The sequence below is a fragment of the Erithacus rubecula genome (assembly GCF_903797595.1).
Source record: "Erithacus rubecula genome assembly, chromosome: 3".
Lineage (NCBI taxonomy): Eukaryota > Metazoa > Chordata > Aves > Passeriformes > Muscicapidae > Erithacus > Erithacus rubecula.
The window spans coordinates 111,510,298-111,524,522 of NC_136689.1; the positions used below are offsets into that span (position 1 = coordinate 111,510,298).

The 14,225-nt window shown below is 37.1% G+C and overlaps 1 protein-coding gene across 2 annotated transcripts in view; it reads right to left on the reverse strand.

Annotated features, from left to right (window-relative positions):
* Positions 1-1,047: 1,047 nt before the first annotated feature.
* The window catches only part of NSMAF (neutral sphingomyelinase activation associated factor), a 38,977-nt gene continuing 25,799 nt past the window's right edge, over positions 1,048-14,225 (reverse strand). The window contains exons 18-31 of one of the 2 annotated variants that reach the window (XM_079302701.1): positions 13,909-14,029; positions 13,515-13,646; positions 11,882-11,924; positions 11,276-11,439; positions 9,737-9,845; positions 8,353-8,411; positions 7,827-7,894; positions 6,188-6,255; positions 5,835-5,958; positions 5,083-5,163; positions 3,914-4,064; positions 3,403-3,505; positions 2,338-2,447; positions 1,048-1,404 (exon numbers count right to left, since the gene is read on the reverse strand). In XM_079302701.1, the coding sequence (XP_079158827.1) occupies positions 1,310-1,404; positions 2,338-2,447; positions 3,403-3,505; positions 3,914-4,064; positions 5,083-5,163; positions 5,835-5,958; positions 6,188-6,255; positions 7,827-7,894; positions 8,353-8,411; positions 9,737-9,845; positions 11,276-11,439; positions 11,882-11,924; positions 13,515-13,646; positions 13,909-14,029 (1,428 nt within the window). In that variant the 3' untranslated portion in view covers positions 1,048-1,309. Of the gene's footprint in view, positions 1,405-2,337; positions 2,448-3,402; positions 3,506-3,913; positions 4,065-5,082; positions 5,164-5,834; positions 5,959-6,187; positions 6,256-7,826; positions 7,895-8,352; positions 8,412-9,732; positions 9,846-11,275; positions 11,440-11,881; positions 11,925-13,514; positions 13,647-13,908; positions 14,030-14,225 lie in introns of those variants that run through there. The other variant, XM_079302702.1, reaches the window with a different exon arrangement.

Genomic DNA, 14,225 nt, shown 5'->3' on the forward strand with positions numbered 1-14,225 from the left:
TAAATACCACTTTGGTTTAGTACCTTTACCTTACTGAAAAACAAGCTCACACACCAGCTTATAGAAACTGGGGGAATGAGAGAACAGTGCCTAACCATACACTGATTGTTTTACCAAGAAACAGCTGTGCCTTGGAATAGGCATTAGGTGTCAAACTCAAGGCAGGATCTCTGACTGAACACAATTTAGTAAAATACAGTGTCAAGGCACCTCAACACCAGCAGTAGGGAAGACCAGAAGAGAAATAAATAGATCTTCAGTCATACTCAGGAAGCATTACAAATGTAAATGCTTATTGCTGTAAATAAACCATTAAATGCTGTTTCAAGTCTTTCACTGCAGAACAGTTCCTCCCAGGAAAAGATACCCTGAAGTCCTACAGAGAAAGTAATCCTTGTGCAACACTGCTTTGTTCCTGGGTTAAGACAGCTGGGAGATTGGATAAACCCAGGAACTGCAGCTCTGTTAAATGACATATTGAAATGCCATCCCAAAGGTGATTTGAGTTAAAGAAGGTTGAGAACATTAAGCAAAACATGAAAATGCTGAAGATTACTAAGAGAAGGATAGCAATATAAATGAGGAAAAGAAGGAGTGATAGCTTTTTATGCTCCAACTTCAGGCACAGGATTAGGGGAATATTTATCCCAACACATGTATCTGTAGCTGGTCTGTTAGGAGATCAATTTTATGCTTGTCTTGTTTTCAGACCAATACATTAGTGCTGTTTTTGAGTAGGAAAAAGCAAGAGAGAATTTGTTCTTACTGTGCTCTATGCCTTTGCAAATAGCCACAGCTAAGGACTATCTAGGAGCCCAGACTGGGGCCTCAGAACAGCAGCTCCTGCAGTGTTTGAAGCAGTATTTACAATCACATGCATCTCCACTAAGAAGAAAGGTTGATTGCACATGATATGACAGCACTAAGCTCCATACACCCCAAAAGGCTTAAATCAAGAATGCAAATGGTTCTTCTTTCAAAGCAGTTTAAACAGCAAGCTATGATACATTCCATGCAAAACAAACAATGACTACAAGTTAAGAGCTCTTTAGTTACAGAAAAATAAGTCTTTAATTTCATATCAGATATAATTTTACACAAGCAATTTCAGTATGATAGTCCATGAAAAACAAATGCATACTCTATTGAAGTTAAGAGCTGTCAGTGAAGTCACCATAACAGAAAGTTGTGGTTGAACAAAGCTTCCTATCTGGTTGAACTTCATCAGCCATCATTGCACACGGTTAAGTTCCTTTAAAAGGTTTGGTTTAAAATTAGAGTTCATTTAAATGACTGGAGGGAAAGGCACTTAGTATTGCAGTTTCCAGAACATGATTTGTTTGTCTTCCCCTCCTGTAATAACACTGTTGCACTGTTCATTCATCCACATGGATGTTACAGCACCTGGGAAACAAAATAACAAACAAGGAAATCCAAAGCAAATGAGTGTGGTACTCAGGATGACAGAACAGATCTTTCTGAGGGAGTTTAGCATAGCCTGATCATTGGGTTACATTGACACCGTATATGCTAAGAGGAATTTTAGTAGGGTTCTAAGTAGCTGCTCTTATTCACAGTAATGATCTCATGTTCCATTGCCTCAGCTGACTTTTGGTACTAGAGGGACATCACTGCAGTACAGAATGCAGATGGCAACTAAGGAAGGCATTCACAGAGAATGAACTTTTTCACTCTGCTGTTTAGAATTTTCATGTTAAAGGTGTATTCACATTTTGTTGCATATGCCTTAGAAACCCACTTCTGAAAAGTCCCCAACTACAGAATGATTTCTCCACAGGTCAAGTTTCAGAGTAAAACTTACAGTAGGGAAGTTTGAAATAACTGTTCTTAGTTAGACAGCCTTAAAAACTTAACAAAACTTAGGTAGTTTTTCTCTACACATGCTGGTTGCTGATGTACTGAGACTATATAGGTATATTTAACCAGCCTATATGTTCCCATCCAAAGCAAGTTTACTAGAGAACTTATTGTTAGACTCAGCATGGACAGACTGTGGCAAAGCATGTGGTACAGGCTATACAATATTTAAGGGCCAAGGAGGTAGAAAAATGTCGACTTTTGAAATGCTGTGTGAATTAGAAAAAATTGAAAGTAATTTCCCTTTGGCCATTCTTGTACAAAACAATATTCCTCTATTCTTATTTGATTTCCTATGAGGCTGACATGGACCTACTTTCAATTCTGGTGTTTCAGGTAAAGCTGACATCAGGAACAGCAAGCTGGCTGAGCAAATGACTCTCAAACTTTTCAGTACTAAAAGAGCTGGAAAATGGGAATCTCACATTCACTTTGAGAATGGGAATAGTTCAGGCATACCTGTATGCCCTTTGATTCTTTCAGTAACTTTTCCTCCAAGAAGGTCCCAAACCAGTAATTCACCAGACTGAGATCCTGATAAGATGGTATTTCCATCCCATTTGAAGCATCTGCAAGTAAGTTTGAAATTAGTTCATGTCAAGCTTTTGCATGATGACTAACAGCCAAATATTTCCAAACTAGGTCAAAAAAATAACTGGAAATAGAGATATGAAACAAAAGAAAACTACCTTTTAACACAGTCTTTCTAGAAAGATTTTTCCCAAATTATTTTAAAGAGTCATGACCCAAACTTGGTTCTGTGACTGCCCTGGATCCAGCCAGGCCTTCCCCTGGCAGAGTATGAAACATAATCCCGTAACAGAAGAGGGCCCAGTCAGCTATACATGTGTGTGATGTCCCAGAGCTCTCATCACTTCCACTTCTGCCACTTCATACTCCTGAAATCATCACTTAAAAAGCAAAGATGACTTTCAGGTAAATAACTAGTGAAAAGAGATATGTGAACATGCATATGTATTTATGTATACCCACAAAAAACCCAAACAAGTGTATTCCATGTATAGCCGCTATATTTTTACTCCAGTAACTAAGCATTACATCTGTTTATCTGAAAACCATAAATAACTATACTTTTCACTTGGAGGAAAAAGGTGATCGGTCTTTGATTTTAAAATCCAATCTTTTTTTAAGACTATCAAAATAAAAAGAGAACATTAAAACAAACCCTCCAAAACAAACCCAAAAAACCAGTATTAGTGATGGAGATGATTTAAGTAAGAAAACTCAACTTGTTGGACATTTCAGTAGCTCAGCTGCTGGAAAAGCTGTTTAGCTACAGTTGTCATCATCTTTAAGGGACATCAAAGTTGTTGAAAAGTTATTTAGTTAGAAATCTGTTTGATTTTGCCTCAGTTTGGAAAGCTTGATCATAATGCACACAGCATGCTAAAATGCCGGTCTTTGCAGTCTAAACACTCATTTAAAAAACAAAGTTCCCAGTATTACTCTGCTGTCACCAACCATCTCCACCCAGCTCTGTAACCTGCATGTTCTCAGCATTACCTCTGTGGCTCTTCAGTGGTCACAGAAGATACGACCATTCCAGTTTGTACATCTATTACTTTAAAACAACAGTCCTCCCCTGCACTCAGTAGATGTCTGCTGTCTGTACAAAAGAAGGAAGCAAACAAAAGAAACAACAACAACAACAAAAAGCATGTTCAGACATTCAGTTCTAGTTACCAAAGCACTCTGTGATCAGCACGTTGGATGTGACATTGCCTGACCTACTTATCTATAAATAATTTAATGGAAATTAAAATAATTTAAATGGAAATCTAAGGCAAGCAAAGATAAACAAGCTTGGTTTAGAGTCTAGACCACTGGTCTACAGCCTAGCATGGCTTTGTGTACAATTAAATTATTTACAAAGGAGATGTATGACAATCCAGAACATCTCACCATCCCCCTTAAAGCAGTAATTCCAATAAGAAAGATACATTACATGGTATCAAGAATAAGATTCCCCTTGAAACTTCCAACAGTGCATATTAAAAACTGAAATCCAACATACCAGGACTAAAAGCAGTGTGAAATACAGTCCCAGAATGACATGGCAACTGGTGCAACATTGTTGCTGTAGTAATGTCCCAAACACTAATGGTACCCTCTTTGGTTCCAGATGCCAGGATGGTATTTGCAGCATTAAGGTCGATTGTATTTACCTAGGAAGTTAAACATCCAGTGATTTTTCCTAGTCTTTCATGTGAGCCATCTTAAGACAGGTTTTAAACATACACAAAACAAGCCCATTGTTCCTAAGATGGTATTTTATTTACAAAAAGCTTTGAATTTAAATCTCAACATCCTTAATTGAGTCTTAGTATGAAAAATTCAAACTATAAAAAGAAAAAATAGGTCACTTTGAAGATATTTAAAAAAGCTTTTGCTTTGCAGAATCAGAAATGCTATGTGACATTTCAGATTGTTTTTAGTACCAATATTCCCCATCTAACTGCCAGACTCCCCCCTTAAGGGTAAAATTTTCACTTTTAAGAAGCTTCCCACCCATCAGTTGTTTCCAGTCCTCTTGGGTACAGTTCTTAAATGTTACCAGAACTGTTTCAGTATTTGCCAACATTGTGACCTATTAAAAAACTAACTCATAGGAAGGTTTAGAACACAGTCATTCCAAATATCTTTTTAGAGTGATATTAGCGGCTATAAATAAAAGTATGCAGTTACACATTTATGATTCATTGCACATAATGTGTTTGTATATTTACAGTGAAATTCACTAAGATATTTACCATGATAGCATGGTAAACAACTCAGGATTTCTTTTTCATTTGCTTGCCTTATATTATGGGGGAGTTGTAACAATCAAAACACTTGAAAAAAGACTAATCTGTTTTCAAAACCAAAGAAGCAAGTAAAAACCACCCAATCCTTCCTGCCCCCCATTGGAATTTTGTGCATACAAGCTGAGCAAGACAAATTAAGAAACCTCTGTTTACACTGTGTTTCAGTCCCAAGAAATGGACCTTTCAACCCAGGAACCAGGGAACACCAGTGCAGAACCATCAGATAGTGAAAATCCCAAAACAAAACAAAAAGCCCCTGCACCCATTTCCCAAAATACACCCCTCAGCCCTTAACCCCATCTTTGTGCTTTACCACTAGATCATTATTCAAATCATCAATTAATTTTCTTATTCTGAGATACTGTATCAACATACTTACACTAACATCATGTTCTAACTGTGCAAGCAGTTCAAAGTGGTGTTTTTTATTGCTCAAGGTCTCTCCAGGACAGTGCCACACCTACAACACAGAGTTAGTTTGTTCAAGGAAGCAGCAGTATAACCCCAGATGAGTTCCTTCAGTGCTGAACTCTCACACTTCAAGGAGGGCTGCTTGTTTTCACAGCAAGAAATGGCACCTGAACTCCTTTACCCTAAGCAGAGCCACATGGTGAACACAATTCTGCTGACTGCAGACAGCCTTCAGGGCCTACCTAAGAATGGGTATATCACTGCACTAAATGTGTACTTACCAAAAATGCCATACACAGCAGGCTTGGGGAAATTATTTCCTGTCTCTAGCTTCCAAATTATCTTTCCACCTAGCTGTAGACATGCTCTTTAGATTAGCAAGTTTCTGGTCCTCTTAGCTGAAGAATGTAAACTACAAAATTATTAAACATTTCAGAAGTCTATTCCACCCAGGAAACAGAATTGCCAAAGTCACAAAACATTCCAGTTCCTCCAACAAATACAGTTCCTCTTTAGAATCCTCATGTTTAACAGTAACTTAGAATGAATGAAATTTCTTGAAAAATGCTTTGAAACAGTTGAGCTAAAACTTACTGTGATGGTAGCCAGGTTATTACCCTAGTACAACAGGAACATCCACCCCAAAGCATTTGGCTGGCTGAACATTACAAAGTGCTGGCTGTAAATACTTATGCAACTGTAACAATCCCATCTACAAACCTTCACAGTGGAATCCCAAGATGCAGAAAATAAGTGCCCATCACGCCAACAGATCTTGCTGACTGCATCATCATGGCCCAATAGGACATCTTGCTGTCTTCCAAATGCAATTGAATAAAAATATCTAACAGAGAAAGGTTATAAAAGCATTACACTTTGTAAAACTTAAAGTGTTTTTTCCTAAATAGAGTAACTTTGTTTCTGTAGTTTCTAACAGAAATCTAGTGGGGAAAAATAGAAATACAGACACTGTGCTTTCAAAATTATTTTCTGTATCACTATCTAAAACCATAAACATAACAATCAAGGCACTCCATGCAATTCAATAAAGTCAACAGGAAATAAATACACACATATGATTGTCCCATGAAGAAGTTATGACAGTGGTATCTCCTGGTAAGATTATACAAGATGACAAAGCCTGTAAGAAAAAAAAAAAAAGTAATACTCAATTTCAAATCCAATTCAAGTACATTAACATGCTTTTGGAGAACAAGAAGCATTTTAATCTTCTACAAAAATAACATACAGATGTTATATGAACACTGATCAAGAAAAACCTTAGAGGCAAGACAGTGAACATCAAGAATACTTAATCTCTGATAAATAAAGGTAGCAGAAACATTCAGAAATACATGCAAAACTGATAGATCTTCCCAAAAAAATACATATTTCAAGCACATGGTATGTAATTCCTCACTGAGAAGTAACTGGGTCAGCTCTTCATCTTGTAAGATGCTGTCAATTCTAGACACAAATAGCTAGCAGAAACTAAAAGTGCAGATTCTTTTGATGTTTGTTCTCCATCACAGGTACAAGAACAAACATAACTGTCTAATTCCTACTACTCTCAACAAGAAGCATTATTTACAGATACCTGCTCAGTTACATTACTGCTACTAGAAGCAGCAAGGAAAAAAACCACCAATCAACCCAGTACTTCTACCTGGTATCATTACTGGTCATGTTTTAGGTCTGTTTGAAAAAGAGTAAGCTGCTGGACTGCAAACACCCCTACTCCTAGCATTGCTGTAAGTGTTTAGATCAGCAATAAAACTACAGGGGAGAAGAATAAGAGTATAGAAGGCCTCCTCATGAAAAACAGACTTTTGGCTTAGCAGCCAAAGAACTCCCTTTTCACAGTGCCAACAAGTGATGTTCCCAAGTTTCCCTTTGCCGAAGCATTAGGAATTGAGGTATCTGGGTTCACCTGCTCGTGTGTCCCATGGCAGACCATAGGGTCTTGATCCTCCAACTTACTTGGGGACCAGTCAGAGCATGCTATGGCTTCTGTCTGGCAACACATTTGGCACTATTGTTCCCCCTAGAGATGATGGCAGAGAGAAAACTGATATATCTTGGTGTCTTGCACAAACAAGACTGAATATGACAACTGGGAGTTTGTCTTTACAAGCCAGGTCTGGCCACGGAGCTCAAGCACAGAAAATCAAATTCAAATTCCTTTCCCAACTCTTTTAGGAGCAGGAGAAAAATGTTGTTCACAAGTTGCTGAGATCATTGCTCATGGAAGAAGGATGGCTCATTCTCTCCCAGCACAGATTCCACTCCCTGTGCTTGGTTTTCCTTCACTGGCTGACTCACAGGCTTCAAACACTTGGTGCAGTAAGGCAGTGCTGGATGTGAGCATGTGGGTGGAATTTAAGCTTTGCAATTCTGGTCCCAATGGTAGTTCAAGGTTGCTCAGAAAGACACCCCTGCTCATGCCAGACTATCTCTGTCTATCACAAGCTATTCCCTTAATATCAAGGACAGAGCCAGTGTAACCATTTAATGCTCCTTCCCTTGTTTGCAGAATGTGCTCTTTCTGCTGGCTTGAGAGAGTCTCAATTCACTCTGCTAAATTATTCACACACAATACAACTGAGTAGGCAGGGGAAAGAAAAGAGGCACTGATGGATGCTAAGAGCCATCTCACTGAGCAGCTTTCAGAAGATTCTCAGTCATCTCATTCTTATTTTGACAGCAGCTTACCATGTTTGAAAATGACACACTTCTCTGGATGGTTTTTGAGTCTTTGGAAAACATCTTCAAAGTTGAATCTGAGGATAAGGGACAAAATGGAAGATAAGTCTATTTTATATTCTAGAAGTTAATAATTTTGCTTCTACTTAAATATCTTACTATGAAAATCAGACACAGGTTTCTCATAGTCTCTGAAAAACTCTTTATAAGGCTTGTGACTTGGGCCTGGAAATGTCCTGTTTTGTACCAGTTACAGATGGACTACCCCATGCTCATCAAACTCTAAAAGAACTCTGGTATCTAAATGGACAAACTTCCATTATTATCCATTAGTATTATTACAGAAATTATCTTCCAAGACTAGATAGTATTGAAATGCTTGAGCCAAAATCATCTAAAACCGAGCAAATTCATATAATTAAGCAATTTAATTACATCAGATGTATATTTCAGTTTCATGTCATTTTGTTAAAAGTAAACCGCATTAACCTGCATTTACACTGCAGGTCGTGGTAAATACCAGTGCAATACTTACCCTGGGATGTAGTGAAAACAGAAGATCCATTGCAAGTGACTGCTATTCCAGTAACTGCCCTGTTTAATACAAGAAAGCTTGTGGGCGATTTCACAGATTTTGAAACTTAACCACCATACTGTCAATAGACTACAGTTGAAATCTGTTATTTGAGGTCTGTAAGAGCTAAGACACTCAAGGAGATTAAAACACTACAGTGGTGTGTTATCTGCCTAGAGACAAAAATATACTTTGACATAATATGTGAAACACCAGGACAGGATCCCCATAGTGTTCTGTCAGAGCTCCATCTTTATCGGAAGGGACTTGCCCATGTGAGAGGATAAATGGTTTTACATTTAATTTTTCCAATTCTGGATTAGCTACAAATAGTCAGGAAGCAGATACTAAATACCTCAAGTGTCAGGAATTGAAACTTGCATATTTTTTCTCCTTTAATTTGATACTAAATTTAGATAAAGCTTATGTCAGGGAATTAGGAAGCACAGAGCATCCTGCACAGCCAATGTTCTGTTACACAGCTCTGTGTCTTATTATTTCTCAGCAGTCTTCAGAAAAAAAAGTAATGAAAATGATCAGAAGCCGGAATTTGAGTCTCTTTTCAGGATCAGGATTTCTCTAACACTAACAATCTGGTAACAGATTTCTCACTACAAATACTACCTTGTTTTAGGGACATAATGTTTTCCTAGATTGGATTACAGTCACCAAGACAGTAGTTGGACTCAAGGCAGTAAGAAATCCTCCTAACCAGCCCAGTCACTAGGACAAAAGATGGGACCAAAGGAAAACCCGTTCTTTAAAATATAGCTGATATTGTTCATTATTAGGTACTTTCAAAGTTCACCTGAAAAGTGCCCCTGCTGACTCCTGACTCCCTAGAAATCCATCAGAACAGTAGTTTGGTACCTGGATTAACTGAAAAACTATAGCTGGACACTTGACAAACTGCTCATGCAGCAGCAGCTGGAAGTGTACAGTGGAACAACTTAAGTGTTTAACCCTTCAAATCTGATGGGATGAAGTTGTGTCCTCCTGGTGTTATAAAAAACAAAAAATGGAAGTGTCTTTATCTGGCTCCTGTTATCAGTTTTAGAGAACAGTAATCAATATCTGCACCAGGTACTAAAGTGATAATGAACTTATACAGATCTAGAGTTAAGGAATAACAACAGCAAAAATCAAGTGACAAATACTTTCTCTGGATTCATAACCCATCATATACTCAAATTGATCTTGCATAATCAAATCACTAAGTCATCTCACAATGAGGTGAGATGGTTTAAGGTATTTACCTTAACCCCTAATCCATCATTCAGATTGATACACAGATCCCCTACCCCAATTCAGTGGAAGAATTTTGACTGAAAAGAATAGTACCTACTCTTTGTGAATTTTATATTGCTTATCTAATTTTAATTTGGCAATATTGTTCCAGGCAAGTGTTATACTTTCTTCTGTCAAATCTTCAAATGATTCTTCATTTGGAGAAACTGCAATAAAATGCCACAATAAAATTCCATCACAAATAGAAAATAATAAGACATATTTCAAATACCTAGGTAGCTGACATAAATATGAAACTACAGAAATCATGCAGAGCTTCAGGAATTAGATCCTTAGACTAATACAGAGAGTGACAGGATCACAATCTTTTCCCCAAATCTCTTGCTGAATTTGCATAGGCTTACACAGACAAAAATAGGATTTTTCTTACCAAATTAGTGCTTTTAAACTGCAGACTTTACGGAATGCAATTCCAAAACAGAATACAAACAAGCAAAAAAAGAAAAACTAAAAACTCTACAGCAGTGTTTTGATGTCCTTTGAAATGTCAAGGGCTTTACATATGGAAAAGAACTAGAAAAGCCATTTACTGCTACAATTAAGTATATGCTTTTATCATTCTATTGCATTCTGTTAAGAGTGTCACAACTTGATTTCAACTTTGCAAAAGTTAAGGGATAATAAATGCAAACAAAATTGATATAATTAGATGTTGATTATAAAAAGGTCAAACCCAAGAGAAACTGTTGATGTGTGAATTAATAACTTAGGCAGCAAATACACATGACCATTACTATCACCTCATACTACTCTCAGAGCCCCTCTTGCCATTGGATGCTACAGGTTGCCATGCTAAGTGGCACTCATTGTCACCCTTCTACTTAAATGTGAAGGCCATCAAATGGTAAGTGAATTGAAGCCAATCAAATGAGTAAAATCTTTCCATGTGATACCTGGGCTGAATTTTCATTTATAGTTAAATCATTATATGCATTATGAAGACAATAGCATCTTAGTTTCTGAGAAATGGTTTAAGCCTTGCCTTGAACAGAAGCCTGTGAGGGCATTACAATCCTTTTCTAGAAGAAAGTTATTCAGTCAACTCTGTCCCTACTGTAGGTAGTAGTACAGGGGAAAACAATTTTCCTTTCAGATTTTTATTCAAGTCACAGAAAAGGAAAAAATAAAATCAGATAATTAATCTAAGTTTGTAGGGTTTACTTTGATCAAGCTAATTAATTGATTACCCCTAAGACATTCCTGTTAAAAACCCAAACAAATCTTTGCATCATTTAGAATGCTGCAGATATGGCCACTGAAACTGCTCTCACATCAGCTTGAATTTAAAGTGTCAGGAAAGGCCAGGGATTACAGCCCTCCCACAGTTTCAGAAGTGGAAGTTGAAGAGTCCCAGAGGAGACCACTGGAACAGAAGGCAAAATACTGGGCAACACCTGTATTTTCAAATTTGAAACTGGTCTAGTTTTGCTTTTCTTTAAGATTTAGTTCATGGATTTATCTTGAGTTGGTTTACAGGGAAGGTAGCCAAGAATGATGTATAATGAGATCCTGTGGGAGAAAGATACTACTCAAAATTACAAATCCTTCACATTGTTAGTTTATATTAAACATTTACCTGGAGACTCAGCTATGGAAATGCTGTGACTAGATGTTCGAGACAAGCTTTTCAATTTCTGAATTTTCCTTTGAGGATGAGGGGTTGTAAACAACTGTTTTGGCGTCTGTCCAAACTCCAGGATTTGTGTCAGCAGAGCTACTTTTTCATTGGGGTCCAAAATACTTTACAAAGCAAGATATATAATTAAGCCAAGGATGCAAGTACTTTTTTCCCCTCCCTTTCCCCAAAAGCATGGAACTGCATGTGCAGTTACTACAACACTACAGGTCATCACACATTCTTTTAGAACTGATTCACTGCAGATTTACAATCATATAACAGCTTCATAACTTTGTTTATGTAAAATAACAATATTCTTAATGACTGAAAATGAAGCAATTTCACAAAAGCCAGACTGAAGAAATGCTTAAGTAACAATCTTTCAATGCAAACTAAAACTGAAAACATGGTGCTGGTTCTCTGCATATTTGAGAATATAAAATGGAAGAGCAACACCATTCATGTACATTCATGGACCCTTTTACAGCCAGCAGAGAACTTGGAGAGATACTAAGAAACTTTGCAAACTGCTTTAACAAAAACATTCAGATTCTTGTTAATTACCTGTTTAAATCCACTCCTCCTTCATAAGTTAATGGGTGAAACACTGGAAAAAAAAGTTTATTTGTACAATGTAGATATACAAGGCTCATTTTCTTCATCTTCCTATAAACAGAGCTGCATTTTTTACTCACAATAAGTTATTTCAGCAGGGATTAGTGCTCGAGGGCTTACATTTTAATACTGGTTTTTTGGGGTTTTTTTTAACCTGAACAAGCTTAGGACTTCCAAGAGATTTTCAGAAAGTTTCAGAAGGAATCAGTACTTTCATAAGGGAAGGATTGCTTACTTAAGCTTCATTAAATACCTAACCCAAATAATAAATAAATACACAAATAAGCAAGCAAACACAGCTGCATACCTGAATCTCTGGTTAATTTTCAGATATGAAACAGAAAACAATTAAGAATAATCAGAAAGATCTGTGTATTCACCTTTCCAGGTGAATTGCTATGACGCAAATGACTGAGGCCTCTGCTTAAGAATATTTACTTTGACCTAAGTTCATTCATAAACAGATCCCTTCTGCTTGTCTTATCTACTTAAATGCCTACAGCTCATTATGCTAATAAAAATCCATACTGCAGCAGAAGCAGCACATCATGCATAAAAAGTGCTCTCATTTGTGTTCTCCTTTGAGAGGTAAAAATATAGGTGCCATAATTTATATGCTGATTTGCTGTATTTAAAGTATGTGGTACATTGTAATAGACACTTATGCTCACAGTATGACTGCATGCCAAACCCTACAATTCTAAAATATAGTAATGGGTACCAAAATGAGGAACTTATTCCTACCCTCACCACTGTTGTAGGAAGGTTTCCTTCCTTAATTTATTCTATCTTTTAAAGTGCAAACCATTTCAACATTTTCTGTTACTTGCAATCCTTCAAAAGGATCAGGGCTTCTGGGATAAACACCCTAAAAATCTGATCTGCTAGTCTTTTTTAAAAAGAAGGCGCTTCCTTGTTGGGTAGTAACATACCCTTGATGGGTAGACAAAATACTGGACTGATGAATAAGTTAATCATTGGTAATACTATTAGGTGTAAATAAACACATCTCCACAGCAGTCACATAACAACATCCCCTTTTGGAAGGGCCCATAGTGGCTAGATACATGCTCAGAGTAAGGCTGCAAACAGTGAAATGTCTCACATGCAGCTGTGTGTGTATACAAGGACAAATCAACACATACTTTTTCCTTCATTCCTTCTCCAAAAACCTGGAGCCCATTAGCCCATCCTTTCCCTTGCCAAATCTCTCAGGAGAAGGGGGAAATTGTGTTGCAATTCTCTCACTGAAATTACAGTGGAGAAAGGTTACATACATGTTTATTTGGAGGCCCTGCAGGGTCCCATTTTTAATTGGGAAACACTAATTCCATACTATATTGCCTCACCATGATGTGCAACCATTTCCATCATCTTGTCCACCCTCTGAAGCACAGCCTCAAAGATGCAAATCAACACGAAGGCAATACTACCAGATAAGTCACTATTTCAACAAGGATCAATCATTTAAAGCAGTTATGAACATTCAAAACAAAATAAGCATTACAGATATGTTTTGATTTACCATTCCTGCCTAATTGAAGCATCCCCCATTTTGCTAGTTCTATAAATGTGTATTTACCATTGTGAGCTGCCACTGCTTCACTTCCTTTCTGCTTGTAGCCAAATATGATGTCAATCCATTCATGAAGATGTTCTGATACATATGGACTTTCTAAAGCCTCTTGGCTCTTCTGAAGAAAATCATCAGGACCTGATGAGAGAAAGGTTAATTAAAAGGGCAAATATCCCATTCAGAATTGGTCTATCTCTTCCTCCTCATTCTTGAAAAGCCAACAAAACACCCGACACTAAATCTCAGTTTTCTTATAAAAATTAAAAGCACCTACTACTTATGTCAGTGCTTTAAAGAAAGAGATCATTTAGAAGAAACCAGAATAGAATTTTTTGAGGAAGAGTCATGATTCCAGCAATCTTGAATTAATTAATAATACAAGAAATTTGACTATTATTACCTGATGCCCAAGGTGGAAGCTCTACATCTTCAACCATCTTTCCACCTTGCCTTTTCCCCAAGTCCAGCTTCAAACTATTTACTAGAAAACTAGAATCATTTTCGTAAAATTCTGGAATCAACTGGAATTTAGAAAAACAAAGAAAAAACAACTAAGTTTTAATATTAGCTAAGTTTTGATCACTTAAACAGATCATTCAAAGGAAAGAAAGTTATTAAAGTTTATATGTCAAACCCTAAAGTTGGGCAGGCTTTCCAAATTTTCCCTACATGACAGTTCTCTGAGCTAAACTGCTAAATTCAGAATGGCACACATTT